Source organism: Myotis myotis, unplaced genomic scaffold (genome assembly GCF_014108235.1).
Source record: "Myotis myotis isolate mMyoMyo1 unplaced genomic scaffold, mMyoMyo1.p scaffold_m19_p_9, whole genome shotgun sequence".
In the NCBI taxonomy this organism is placed as follows: Eukaryota; Metazoa; Chordata; class Mammalia; order Chiroptera; family Vespertilionidae; genus Myotis; species Myotis myotis.
Window position 1 is genome coordinate 12,714,232 of NW_023416401.1, and position 14,166 is coordinate 12,728,397.

General features: G+C 56.2%; 1 protein-coding gene across 1 annotated transcript; it reads right to left on the minus strand.

Moving 5' to 3' along the window:
* On the minus strand, positions 1-13,524 carry SIGLEC15 (sialic acid binding Ig like lectin 15). The gene is made up of 6 exons (XM_036322664.1): positions 13,473-13,524; positions 3,971-4,030; positions 3,216-3,599; positions 1,717-2,097; positions 315-345; positions 1-121 (listed from the first exon to the last, which is right to left on the minus strand). Exons 1-6 carry the CDS (start codon positions 13,522-13,524, stop codon positions 1-3), a joined length of 1,029 nt encoding a protein of 342 aa, XP_036178557.1.
* Between the last annotated feature and the right edge of the window lie 642 nt (positions 13,525-14,166).

Genomic DNA, 14,166 nt, shown 5'->3' on the forward strand with positions numbered 1-14,166 from the left:
TCATGGTGCACAAGTGGATGCCTGTGTCTGAGAGGCTCCCCGTGGTGGACATGTGGCTGTGGGTGGACTCCGTGGGCTCCTCTGGCTCAAATTCTCATAATTGGACTCTTGAGCCTGAGGCCTGTGGGCAAGAGAAAGTTTGGCTGATCAGCCAATACCGTAGGTAGGGGTCCCTGACTTCCCAAACCACAGCCCAGCCAGGGGCAGGAAGGAGGGATGAGGTGGGTGTTGGGGCCCTGATCCAGGGCCTGGACACTAACTGAAGGTTGGAGGCAGGGCAGCGCAGAACTGGTGGGGGTGGGTAGCTCACTTACCGTGGTGCGGTGTCCTGACTGACTGGATCCTCTATGTGAGGGATAGGGAGAAAGAGAGAGAGAGGGCATGAATCTACAGGGCGGCCTCCAGACTATAGGCCTGGCCGTCCACCCCGCCCCACAGTGGACAGTGGTCTGAAGGGAAAGCTGGCAGGGTGTGAAGGGTCACGTGAAGGGTGAGCAGGAGTTACCGAGGAGAAGGGTGGAGTAAGGGACGGTCCAATAGAAAAACCTGCCCTCCTGAGGACCCGGAGCACGGAATCCTAGATGAGTTTGAAGAACCAGCAAGAGAGACAGTGTGGCCGCGGCAAAATGGCAGCTGGGGCAACGGTGATCAGTTTTGGATTTCATCCCAGGGGAGTGTGAGGCTGGTGCTATTGGCCTGGGTGGTCTGAGTGGCTCTGGGAACCCCCACTTTGGGGCACAAGAAAATTTCCCCTCCAGCCCAGGAGCAATGTGGGGCCCACTGCAGCTCCCTATTTAGCCCCCCACACTTCTGTGCATGCTGTTCCCCTGGGAACACACTAGCCCCTTGTCTTCCTAGCTCAGTGATGGCAAACCTATGACACGCGTGTCAGAGGTGACACACGAACTCATTTTTTTGGTTGATTTTTCTTTGTTAAATGGCATTTAAATATATAAAATATCAAAAGTATAAGTCTTTGTTTTACTATGGTTGCAAATATCAACAAATTTCTATATGTGACACGGTACCAGAGTTAAGTTAGGGTTTTTCAAAATGCTGACACGCCAAGCTCAAAATGTTCACCATCACTGTTCTGGCTCATGCCTCCTTACAGTTCACCTCCCTCTGGCCTCACTTGTATAATGCCCTCCTTCCTGGCCCCACCCAGATGCCCCCCAGAGGGATGCATGTGTGCCCTGAGCTCCCACAGTGCCCCGACTCTAGGACACACTTCTGCGACTGCAAGCATCTCCTCACTCCTCATCCCATCCAAGGGCAGGAACCCCGTTTTATTCACCTCTATTGTGAGAACCCCACAGCGCCAGCAGGTCCTCCCAATGTCCCAATGCTGCTGTAACTAGTGAAATGGTGCTACTCGCCAAGCCTACCTGTGATCAGAGAGCTCAGGGAGGAGTCCTTTATGGGGGTGGTAAAGGGGAGGGCTCCAAAACTACACTGACTGGTGTCTATCTCTGCGACTGGAGGCTAGAGGTGAGTCCCTTAGCCTTGCTGGCCTCAGCTTCCTGATTGTAAAGTGGGTTCACGCTGTTCCCAGCTCCTGGGTTTGATGCAGGTAGCGGAAATGGAGGGGGTGCAGAGGCGCAAAAATGAGGTTTTGGTTGTGTCATGCCAGGTGGTCAGCCTGATGGTCTTATCGAAAAGGACAGCCCCGCCCCGCCGCTCCCCTAGCACCCACTTGGGCCCAGGCGCACCCACCGAGGCGGCGGCGGCGGCTGGTGCAGGCGGCCAGCGCGCCCAGCAGCAGCAGCGCCTTGAGGCCGAGCGCGCCGAGCAGGAGGGCGATGGTGGAGGCCCCGGAGGCGCCGTGGAAACGGAACAAGTAGACGCTGGCCTCGGCGCGGCCCAGGCTGTTGGAGGCCGTGCACGTGTAGCGACCGTCTTGGGCCAGCGCTGGCAGCTCGGCGGTCACCTGGTGGCCAACACCCTGCCCCGGGCCCGGCGCGGCGGCGGAGCGGTTGCCCAGGGCCGGGCCGGACCAGGTGAGGGCGGGCGGCGGCTCCCCCTCGGCGGTGCAGAGGGCGCGGAAGGCGTGCGTCGGGCCCGGCAGCACCGATATATTGATGATCCGCGGGGCAGCTGCGGGCGGCAGTCGGTGGGGCGGGGAAGAAAGCGAAGCGCGGTCAGAGGGTGCGGCCGGCAAGGAGCAAAGGTACCCTCCGGTGTCTCCTTTTCTCGCCCAGAACGTAGGGAGAGGTGGGAGCAACGCGTAACGGAGGGAGGGAGTGGGCACCTGGGCACCAGCCTGCCTGGGTCCTGGGGCCCTGGTCCAACTCTCCCGCCGCGCTGTGCCTCCGTTTCTCCAGGTGTAAATGCGGCTCACTTACCTGATGGGTCGGTAGGAAGATTTGGCCAGTTAATGCGTGCAGGGCGCTTGGACTAGGGCCCGGCCCACAGTAAGTGCTCACTAAATAGTCCTTGTTATGGTGGTGGCGCAGGGTGGGGGTGGGGGGGTAGCCTGCCGGTGTGATCTCAAGGGCACCTCCCAGCACCAGGCCACCTCACCAAGAGCTAGAGTGGAGACTGATGCTCTGAGTCCCGGGCCTGTGTTAGGCAGGCGCCCCCCGGGAGGAAACTGACATGCTCTCAGAGGGGCGCGCAGCCAGCCCGAGGCGCAGGCGAAGTTCTTGGGAGGGTCAGACTCCAACCCCAAACTCCTGGACGACCCCGCCCAGGACCATAGCAGGTCCCGGCTTTTTAAAGCTCTACAGGTCATCCCGATGCGCAGCCCGAGCAAACCGCTGCTCTAGGGACGGGGACGCTGGTTCCCACATCTTTATACCCCAGCGTCGAGCCAGCGCGCCGCCCCGGGGACGCGGTGCCTTTCAGAGCCCACAGCGCCCACCCCATGGCAGCCCTGTTGCCATATTTCGGGGTATCCACCGTTCACTAGTTCTTCGCTCCCCTGGACTTGGAGCTCCTGGGGACTTAACTCTCCAAGGGCTTCTCTACAATGCCCATTCCCGGGCCCACCTAGCCCTTCGGGGCCGCGATTTGCACGTTTGACAAAGTCCCAGGGGGCCCCATAACCACTGCCAAGTGTGAGGCCCCGCCCTGGAGAAAGGAGGGTGTATGGCTCCCCGTCCTATCTCAGCGGCGCGGCACCTCGTAAGCCCCCCAGAGGGGCGGGGAGGGGCGGGGGGGGGGGCGGGAGGGAGGAAGGCTGCCGCCTCGCCCGCAGCCCGCCCCGCGCTCACCGGTCACGTGCAGCCGGACGCCGTGGCGGCTCTCGTAGCGGTCGTGGATGTCGCCCGCGAACTCCACGCGGCAGAAGTAGCGGCCGTCGTCGGCCAGGGCGAGGCGCTCCACGCGCAGCGAGAGGTCGTTGCGGCGCGGGTTGCCCAGCAGGCGGAAGCGGCCGTGCAGGCTGAGCGCTGTCTGGCAGAGCTCGCTGCCCCGCGCCGCCGCGCAGCGGAACACCTGCGGGCCCGCGAAGGGCTCGCCCGCGCGCCAGATGGCCGTCAGCGGCCCGTCGTAGTGGCGGTGCGGGTGCGTGAAGGTGCAGGGCAGCACGGCCGCCTCGCCCGCCGCCGCGCTCACCTCGGCCGGCAGCTGCATGGACCAGCGCTGCGTCGGGGCACCTGGGGGGGGGGGGGCGGCCCCGGGGGTCAGCCTTACCCGCCCCTGGCCTGGCTGCGGCCCCCGCCCCCATTCCCAGGCTTCCAGGGGGACCCCTTGTAAACCCATGACTCAGGAAGCACCCCTGCCCCGGAAGAAGGGTCTGGAAACCCACCGGGTGCCTAGAGACATCTCCTGGAGCCTTGACTCTCTTAACCGGGAGGTTCCTGGACCCTCCCCCACTTCCCTGGGACTATTCCCTCTCTTTCTCCCCACGGTCCCACCTCCCCAACAGGCCCAGTGACTCCAGCACTTGCCCTGCTGCAGAGAAGTCCTGGATTCTGTGGTTACTAGAGTCCCAACCCCTCCAAGATGGTGAGGATAAAGCACTTACTGTGCACGTCTGTGTTGAGCAAGTTCCCGGTGGTATCTCTCTTAGTTCTCACAAATGATCCTAGAGGTAAGCATAGTTATCGCCCGTTAGGCACAGAGGGTGAAGTAGTTGCCTGCGGTCACACAACCAGCATGTGGCAAAACCAGCATTCAAACTCAGTCCCGCCTGACTCCGCAGCAGCACTCCGTTGCACTAAAGGCATGGGGCCTCGGGTCTCATCCAAGGACACCAACACTCCCACTCATAGAGGGGAAACTGAGGCCTGGGAGGGGTGGTATGTTTTGAAGCAAAAGTGTTAAGTTGGTGGATAAGATTCCTCTAGAATCCAGGCCAACCCAAGTGGGCTTCCCAAGAGGCTGGTGCCCAGACAGGGAGCTGAGAGGCACTGCGTGGTGGGCAGTTAGGCTGCCCCTTGCTCTGTGCAAGCATGCCTGTCCGGACTCCGTGTCCTCACCTCCTGGGCTGTGAGCCTCTGAAGTATGGCCAAGCGAGAGCCAGAGGCTTCACTCTGCCTCCAGCTCACTGAGGGCTAGTGAGTGACTCCTGTGCAATTGAACATGTGCTTCGAGAGAGGGCTGGGCTGGGTGGGTGGGTGGCTGTCAGTGTGGGTCCTCAGAGGATCAAACCAAGGGTCGTGCCTCCCCAAGGAGGGAGGGCAGGCTTAGCAGCTAGTGCCCAGCTGCAGTTCACGAAAAAAAATATTTAGAGAGAATAATATAGCAGCCCTTGTATTTGCAAAGGGCTTTGCAATTTACATAGTTCTTTCACACACATCATGTCACATGACCCTCAAGACACCCAGGGGAGAAAAGCAGGGCCAACATTGTTATAGATGAGAAAATGAAGGCCCAGAGGCACACAGGCAGAAAGGGGGAGAGACCCGGCTTTTCTGATGCCAAGTCCAGTGCTCTTTGCTCTTCAAGGTAGCCTGACAGAGTCATCTCTCTGTGAACCATCCACAGGTTAGAGCAGTGGTCAGCACACTCATTAGTCAACAGAACCAAATATCAACAGTACAACGATTGAAATTTCTTTTGAGAGCCAAATTTTTTAAACTTAAACTATATAGGTAGGTACATTGTTATTAACTTAATTAGGGTACTTCTAAGGCTTAGGAAGAGCCACACTCGAGGGGCCAAAGAGCCGCATGTGGCTCACGAGCTGCAGTTTGCCGACCACGGGGTTAGAGCATTCCTCCTGCACAGAATCCCTGTCTATACCACCACGTGACTCCCACTAATGTGGGGAGCATTGCGCATCCCCTCCCCGTGATAGCCCTTCCAGAAGCCCATCATGGCTACCGGACCCATTAAGCCTTTTCTGGTGAAGGTCCCAGTTCCCCCACTGCCCCGCCCACTCCCACTGCCTGCTCAGTACTTTCCTGCAGTGTAGTGTCCTGACCCGGGCTCTAGGTGTGGGCTCCGGGTGCGCTGGGCCTGCAGAGTGGGGTCCGAATCGGATTCTGTGAGTTGGGCCTCATATACAACCTCACTTTGCCCTTGTGCTGAGCTTGCGATCAAATAAAACCACAAGTTCTTTTTTTCACATAATCTGCTAAGCCAAATCTCTTTTCTTCCGGACAAGTGGAATTACGCTTTTGAACCCAAATGGAGGACTTGACAATTATCCTGAGTAAGAGCTTGTTTGCTCAGTCGTTAATAATCAAATTTGAGAAACCTTCTGAGGTTTGGCTGGTTCACTCGGTACTCCCAGCTGCAGAAAGCATCTTCCCGCTCTGAGACTTAGCCCCTGCCTCAGTTTCCCTGCATTTCCCACCCTCTGTAACTTCAGCCTCCTCTGACCCCCTGCATCTCACAGGCAACCCAGATTCCCCAGGCATTGTTCGTTCTTGTCCATTTATCAGTTAGCAAACATTTATCGGACACGTCCCCACTCTAAGCCAGGCACCGGGATTGGAGAGGGGGTTACAAAGATCAACAGAAAGATTTACCAGCCTGCTGGAGCTCACAGCTCAGAAAGGGAGGCGGATCTGGGAACACATAATTACCCCACTGCCTGCCAGGTGCTCTGATGAGAGACAGTGTTCCCTTTGTCTGAGCATGGTTCTGGGCCCTTTCACTCACCAGCTCCCCCCTCAGCACCCCCAGGTCTCCTCCGAGTCTGCCGACAGTGGGAGGCCTTCCTTGAGGCCCACAACTGGGTATGGCACCCCTACCCTGTGCCCTAGGGCTGGCAGAGGTACTTCCTCTGCATGGGCATTGCCTGTTCACTGTGTGTCTCGCCCAGGTACCCAGCACAGGGCCCATGTGTGTGTGGTCACACTTGTGTTGTTACTGCCCAGCACAGTGCCATGTCACATAGTAAGTAACGCAATTGCCATGACAGTGGGAGGGTGATCCGGCTGGCAGGAATGGCTGGGCACATAGTGGGTGGGGGAGAGGCATCGTGCAGATAGTAGGCAGGCAGGGAGTGGAGGACCCATGAGAGAGGAGACACCATTTCAGCAGAGGCTCGACAAAGGAGTGGGATGTTACTAAGCCTCGAGGTGGGTTGAAGGCAGTCTAGACAAAGGGGGCAACAGGACAATGCAGAAGGCAGGGACATCAACAGAGAGGTTGCAGGACATGTGGGGTTTAGGGGGCCAGAGGCCACAGTACTTTGGGGGCTCCTTGAGGGACATACCTCATCTCATTTCATATGCACAACAACCCCGTGAGGGACTGTCATTAGCCCCTTGTTATTATTTATTTTTTTAAATATATTTTTATTGATTTCAGAGAGGAAGAGAGAGGGAGAGATAGAAAGATCAATGATGAGAGAGAATCATTGATCAGCTGCCTCCTGCATTCCCCACATTGGAGATCAAGCCAGGCATGTGCCCTGACTAAGAATCGAACCATGACCTTCTGGTTCATAGGTCAACGCTCAACCACTGAGCCACACCAGCCGGGCTAGCTCCTTTTTAGAGACGGGGATGGGGGTTCGGGGAGGGTGGGGATTGGGGCTCAGAAAGCACAAGGGATATGACCAGGTCAGCTGACTAACCAGAAGCAGAGAGAAGCAGAGCCTGAGGCTTTGCCCTCAGGGGTTCAGATTCAGCCTGAAGTGTGACACAGATGGGGGGGTGGCGGGGGGAGGCCTTCCCTCCCTGGGGTTCTGCTGTAAGAGCAGAGAGGGCACACAGAGGCCTTTACCAAGTGTTACCCTCTTGGCTCTGGGTAGGGCTGGAGGCCGGAATCTGGGTTTCCTGTTTACCTGCTGTAGGACTCCCTCTCACACGAAGACCTTTGGATGAATCCCCCTACGGAACTCAAAGTTGGCAGGAATTGCCCAGGGTTCAGATGCATTTGCTTTGGCAGGGATCCAAGCTCCCAGCATCCTGTGACATTTAGCATTCTCTCTGGCAGCTCACACACAGTCTCTTGTCTTTTAGGACAGGGGAGGGAAGACACCACCCTTTCTTATAGGATCTCTAATTTCCTTATCTCGGTTTTGTCAACCTCTGGGGTCAACAGGAGGCCCATATTCTTCTGGTGGGCCACAGGGCATGGTGGAAAGTATTTCAGCTTTGGCACAGCTAAGCCTAGGGGGACAATCTTACTTGGGGGTCATTCTCTCTTCAGACGTGTATCAAGCACCCAGTCTGGACCTGGCACTGTTCTAGGCTCATTCACGTAGTAAGAGATGTTTGGGCAAGATTCTTACTAAATGGCCCAGGTCTCATTCGGGCTTTTCTGTGGCAGAAAGGGGAACACAATACCTTTCTCATAGGATTGAGGATTGAATGAAATCTCTGTAGATCACAGTGCCTGACACTCAGAAAAGACTCAATGGCTGTCAGCTCCCTCGATTCACTAGCCCTGCAAAGGGGCGGGGTTGAAGGGGGCAGGGTGGAGAGTGCTGACCAGCGGAGGAGTCCCTCTCTAAATCAGGGACAAGGGTCCTCACTCTGCAGGGTTGTGGGGAAGAGTAAATGAGCTGCTCGTCCAAAGTCCAGCACAGGACTCCCTGAGGATGACAGCTGCCGAGGTTGCGAGACCCGCTTATCAGAGATTTGTGGACCGACTGGGGACTTTTACAAGGCCACCCAAGTCGGTCAGCACTCTCCACCCTGCCCCCTCCACTGGTCAGCACTCTCCACGCAGGGTGAGGCGGGGTGGGGGTGGGGGGCGTTAAGACACATTGATATCCTAACATTGCACCATTTGTGACTGGACTTGGCATCTTAGACCACAGGAAATTCGATAGCCTCGCTCTTGCCCATAACTCACCTGGTAGCCAGTCATTTCTTTGTGTATTTATTCACTCAATAGCTACTCATTGAGGGCCTATTGTGTGCTAGACATTGTGTTGGGGATGCAATTACTGCAACAATTAGCGGCCCTCCTCGGTTCTAACAGGTGTTTGCTTAGCACCCCTGCCTAGGGAACTAGAAAGTGAAAAGCTGGAAAGTGGATTCTGTTTGCAGGCCCATTGAAAGCAGCAAGAAAAGACAGCTGACATCCTGGGAGGAAGGAGCCTGTGAACATGATGAAAAGACGGCTCAGGACCCGGGACCGAAACGCCAAAAGTTTAGCACAGAAGAGACCTTTAAAAAGGAGTGAGGGCAGAGGGTCTTCAGGCACCGTGACCTGCAGCAGGCTGTGTGACAGATGCTTGCAGCTGTGACCCGAGTCACCTTGGGAAGGTTCATTACTATGAGAGGTGGGCCCCCAGGTGGGGGATCAGGCATCTGTTTTGGGCTCTAGCCCAGGCCAGACTGACCCTGACTTTGTGACGTTAGGCAAGTCCCCACAGCTCTCTGGCCTCAGTGGGCTCATCTGTGAAACGATGTCTCGATGTTTACTAAGGTGACTTTTCAGTCTAAAAGTCTATTCTGAAAATAACATTTGGATAAAAGTGATAAGGAAGTCAAGTATTTTAGAAATATGTCTGTTTAAATTAAAAGACTATACCTAATGGCTTACTTAAAAATAAGCCATTAGGTATCCAGAAAACTTAGCTATTGACAGTTGCATCTGGGCCTTGATGCTCCTGTACCCATTTACCAAACTCTCCACATCGTTCCTCATGGTGACTGGTGCTCAGCTGGGAAAGGCTGGGCTGCAATATTGGGCACCAGCTCCTGCGTCACCATAACCACGACTCAACTAAGGGGTAGTCGAGTCACCCTGGACTTGTTATCCCAAAGCACCATGCATATCTGCAGAACCTGGATGGGCAGAAGGGGTATCTGGATGGATCAGAAATAGAAACCTTGGTTTTGGCTGCCTTTGACCAAGAATTCTACCAGTTCCTTGGTGAAGAGGGAGCAGGAATGTGCCTGGGGCCTCTCTGGAGGTCACTGGCAGTGGGCTCTGTAATAGTCTGCTCATGTGAACTATAGAGAAAACCGCTTATCGGTCTCATCACAGAATGCGGGCCAGTTGCTGTCTGTGGACCACAGACAGGAAAGTGATCCCGGGGTGGTCCTGGTGGGACGATGGCCAGTGGGATAAGCACCCTCACAGATGGGGCTTTAACAAGAATAGGTCTGCTGGGTGGGTTTTATGTGACATTTTAAGAGGAAACAAGTTATGGACTTGGGAGGGGGAAGGATGACACCACATGGGCAGTCAGCATGGACCTCGGAGGGATAGCCTAGCGGCACTTACAGGAACTCAGCGGTACTGCTCCCGTGGTGGCTGGTCAATCTGATGAGTCAGCTGTGTGTGCAGGGCTACCCTCCCCAGGGACACCTGGGCAATTCAGCAAGGGTGTTCTCAGGGAATGACTCTAATGGTGGCCTCTCAGGCACAGTGACACCTGGAGGGTCAGGTGAGGGCGTTTTGGGAGCAGGGAGGGATGTTCATTGTGGCCACCAACCTCACCAGTTAGGTGTGTGGGTTGAGCTGGGGAACGCTGCCTTTCTTCCAATCCCCTCCTGCCCCTTGGTTTGCTGCCGCAGTGCTTTCTGAGCCTGCATGCTGTCCAGATAGGTTATCAGTGGAGAAAAGATGAGAAAGGGGTAGAGTCCAGAGGGGAGAGGAGGGAGTGGAAACAGGAATTCCATCCTTCAGTGAGAACCAGATCCAGAAGGGTCTAGGGAAGGGGTAAGGCACACTGATGTGTGAGTACAGGGCGTGTGGGTCTCCAGCTGCCCTCAGGTTATCCTGGCTTCCCCCTACACCCTGGCCTCTTTGGCTGCTCACCTGAGCTGAGTGAGATGCAGAGCCACTGTCCTGGGGCCCGTGTCCACCACAGGACGCTGCTCTTCAGAGTTCTGATTCAGCCTGTCCCTGTCTGCACTCCTCGCCTCCTCCAGAGCCCTGTTCTCCTTCACTCCTCCTCCTCCCCGGGTAGGACTTCTCCATCCAGCTGCTGACCAGAGTAGCCACCACCAGCAGCAGAAGCATCCTGGCTCCCTAACCCTTCCCATTCCTCCTGGACCCATGGTGCAGCCACCTCCTCCCTGACTCTACCTGCATCCCGCACGGGCACCCCACAGCCTGGGTGAGTCTGCGATGGCCTGGCCTTTGCAGTTGGTTTTTCTTCAGTGATTCAGAGCTCGTCAACTGCATTCCTCAGAGCGCCAGGCTTTGGCCCAGGCTCACCACCACTGCACACAGGCGACTCCCGTTCACATCCAGGCTGTGACATCCCAGAGTCACCTGACCTCTCTAAATCAGGGACAAGGGTCCTCACTCTGCAGGGTTGTGGGGAAGAGTAAATGAGCTGCTCGTCAAAGGTCCAGCACAGGACTCCCTGAGGATGACAGCTGCTGAGATTGCGAAACCCGCTTATCAGAGATTTGTGGACCGACTGGGGACTTTTACAAGGCCACCCAAGTGGTCAGAGCCCAGACCAGTGTCCACCTCCCCCATTCCTTGGCATCTCCCACTTTCCAAAAGCAGATTTGTGGGGAGAACTTGGGGAAAGACAAGGGAGAGAGTGTGGGGACCACCTGGAGGTGAGGGCCTGCCCAGAGCACTGGGTGCTGAGTGGGTGACGTGAGGAGGGAGAAGGGTGGGGGAAGTGGAGGAGGGATTGTGGAGCAGCTCCATCCACTTCACTTTTGCCCGCGGCCTGCCCTGGGCCCCACGCTCAGAGTGTGGACAGGATGCGACTGTGACCCTGGGCGTGCGGCCCTTTGGGCTCTCACATCGCACCAGGCCCAGCCTGGTCCAGGAGCTTCCTGCCCAGTCCTGCTGCCACCTGGAGGGGCTCACCGGTGGCCGTCACCAGAGGAGTTCCAGAAAGTGGGACCCCCTCACCTCAGCTATGGACCTTTGGGTTTTAGCAGTGAGGCAGCTGCCACTGTGAGAACAACAGGGTCCCTCCCATGAGGCTCACACATGTGGCTCAGCCTTCTGCGCAATCTTGACACACAGCTGGAGCACTGGTGCGGGTCGGGCTTGTTCTGGAACATGTGACCGCGCATGCTTCCTCTAACTCTTGTGTTTAACTGACTCATAGCAGCTGACCTTCAGCAGGAGGGAAACAAACCCAAAGCAAAACACAAATACCCCCATACCTCGCTTCTCTCCAAGCTGTGTGCCTTCTGCAACCTTTCATGCCATGTATTGCATAACCACCAAGGGCCAGGATCTAACTGTCCTTCACATCACCACTGTGAGGTGGCAAGGACCCCACTTTATCGGGGCTCAGAGAAGTTAGGAAGCCTGCGCAGGGCCACACAGCCAATAAATAGCAGAGCCAGGATTCAAAGCCACATCTGACATTAACACTCAGGTCCTGCACTGCTGCTGTCCTATCTGCCCCGGGTCTGGGCAGGGCCGCCTCTTCCAGCTCCTACCCTCTATGTGGGACCCAACCTTAAAGCACCCCAGAAAGATGGCTGAGTTCAGCCAACTTGGGAGAAAGGCTCCTTCCCCATTAGCCCCTGCCATAGGGCCCTGTGCAGGGGACGGCGGGCAGTGTGTGTGTGGGGTCTAGTCCATGGTTCTAACCTCAGTTCCAACCCTGGTCACTCACCAAAGCTCTCTGTGTGTCAGTTTCCCATCTGTGAAAAGGGAATAGAATAGCTCCTTCCTCACAGGGTTCTGAGGCTCACATGAGTTACTAATTAAAGTGCCAGCACTTAGAGTTGCGTGGGCACTTCCTGTTCCTGTTCCTGTTCCACCCAGACCTGTCTGGGCTCTGCTAGAGAGGAAGGGAAGGAGCCGAAGGGGTGCGAGTTTATCATCCAGTCCTGGCGAGAGGCCCCCACACAAGGAATGTTGTTGAACAGCTGAGAACATCATGATGTCAGTGAAGTCGCCAGCAGCATGTGGCAGCAGGGACCGGGCTCACAGACACGGATGCAGAGTCCAGGGGTCACGGGAAGGACCTCCCAGGCTGGGATCGAGGAAAGAGGTGGGGCCCAGACAGAGGGCCACAGAGGATGGCCTCTGTCATTTATCCCAGTTCCCTTGATGGCCCTGGCCATCAGAATCACTCAAGGTGATGGTGGAAGAATGCATATTCCTGGGCCCTGCTGCCTGATCATGTGATTCCATAGGTCTAGGATGGAGCTGAAGTATCTGCATTTTAGTGTGTGTGTGTGTGTGTGTGTGTGTGTGTGTGTGTGTGTGTGTTTAAGCCTCACCCAAGGATATTTTTTCCCATTGATTTTTAGAGAGAGTAGAAGGAGGAGAGGGGGGACAAAGAGGGAGAGAAAGAGAGAGGAAAATATTGATATGAGAGAGACACATCGATTGGTTGCCTCCTGCACAAGCCCTGACCAGAGCTGGGATCAAACTTGCAACCTAGGTATGTGCCCTTGACTGGGAATCAAACCCACAACCCTTTGGTGCGTGGGCCTATGCTCTAACCACTGGAAAGCCTGGGCTAGCAGTATCTGCATTTTAACAAGCATCTCACGCCTCTGGGATTGTGATGCAGATGGTCAGGGATCAACCTGTGAGGCACACTGTTCCCAGGGACACTAACTCACTGAGCTTAAGGACCCAGATGTCACTGTTACTGAGCCTGCCACAGAGAGTTCCCGCTCACCCTTCGCAGTTCCTGCTGGGAGGCCAGGGTGCCCTCTCCCACTTGCTCTATTTCCCACGTGAAATCATCTGCATCCTTACCCCAAACCTCAGTGTGCTCTCCTCCACTCCCCTTGGGGCGTGCCAGTGCCCATCACAACGTAAAACACTGTGTGGGCGGGGCTGGCTTTCCCACCTGAGAGAGTGAGAGGTCACAACACCCAAAGTCTGTTCGGAGCCTGACTCTCCTCCCCAATTCTTGTCCATTATCTCCCTGGATCCCCACAGCACTGGGTGGGCCAGGCAGCCTTTCTACAGGTGGGGACACAGGCCCAGAGCAGCCAGGGGCTGCCTCAATCACTTGGAACTCAAGGCAAAGCCCAGACTTGAACTTCTGGCTTCTGTCACCCCAGCCTCCCGGAGTGCAGCTCTTCCTCCTCCACAGGCCTGGAGACTCTGGGTAATTAATCCCAGCTTCACTGAGTTTAAGGCGAGAAGACTGTACCGAGGGTTTTGTGAGCACCTGTTCTGTTCCCAGCGTGGGCCAGAGAGAAGAGTGGGAAACTCACCCATCGGGAGGATGCACACCAAGCAGGCCAGGAGTCGGACGGACCCTTCCATGTTGTGAGCGCCTGGAGACCAGCCCCCACATTCGGTCAGGCCACCTCGGAGAACCCTCCTTTGCGTGGGTGTGAGGGAAGAAAGGTGTGAGGAGGGGTGGGCGGTGTGCCCAGGTCTGCACCGTGCAGGGCTCTGTGGGTGCTGGAGGAACTGGGGAGAGGCGGCCAGGCAGCCCGAGGTATGATCAGATGAGACCCGTGGGGTTTAGTCATGTGGAAAACTAAGAGGGGAACCACTCGGATGATTTTTCAGGACAGGAAACAGAGAAGTGGATGGGAAGATTGCAAGGCCCTTTCTGTAGCCTGGTCCCTTTAACAAATGACTGCTTCCTTCCCTCCCCTCCCCTACCTCTTTCTTCCCTTCCCTCTCCCTTTCCCTTCCTACATTTTTAGTGTCAGGATGGGTTTCCTCTCCCTCCAGTCCCTTCTTTTCTCCCCTTCCCCATCCGCTTTGGAAAGGAGTTGTGACAAGATGATGAAAGAGATGTTGGGGAGGAGCCTGCCAACATAACTCATCCAAGTGCAGCCAGAAGGCTGTCAGTACCTCCAAGGAAAAGACTGTTCACAGATGACCACCTCTGACGGGGTCCAACCCCTGCAGGTCCAGGGGTCCCCAAAGGTGTGGACGGAGTCGGCGAAGAAG

Coding starts and splice junctions, on each gene's coding strand:
- SIGLEC15 (XM_036322664.1), bottom strand. CDS start 13,524: ATGGAAGGGTCCGTCCGACTCCTGGCCTGCTTGGTGTGCATCCTCCCG. Junction 4,031..13,472: donor GGTGTGCATCCTCCCGATGG/GTGAGTTTCCCA, acceptor GCTTACCTCTAG/GATCATTTGTGAGAACTAAG. Junction 3,600..3,970: donor GCTCAACACAGACGTGCACA/GTAAGTGCTTTA, acceptor CCCCCCCCCCAG/GTGCCCCGACGCAGCGCTGG.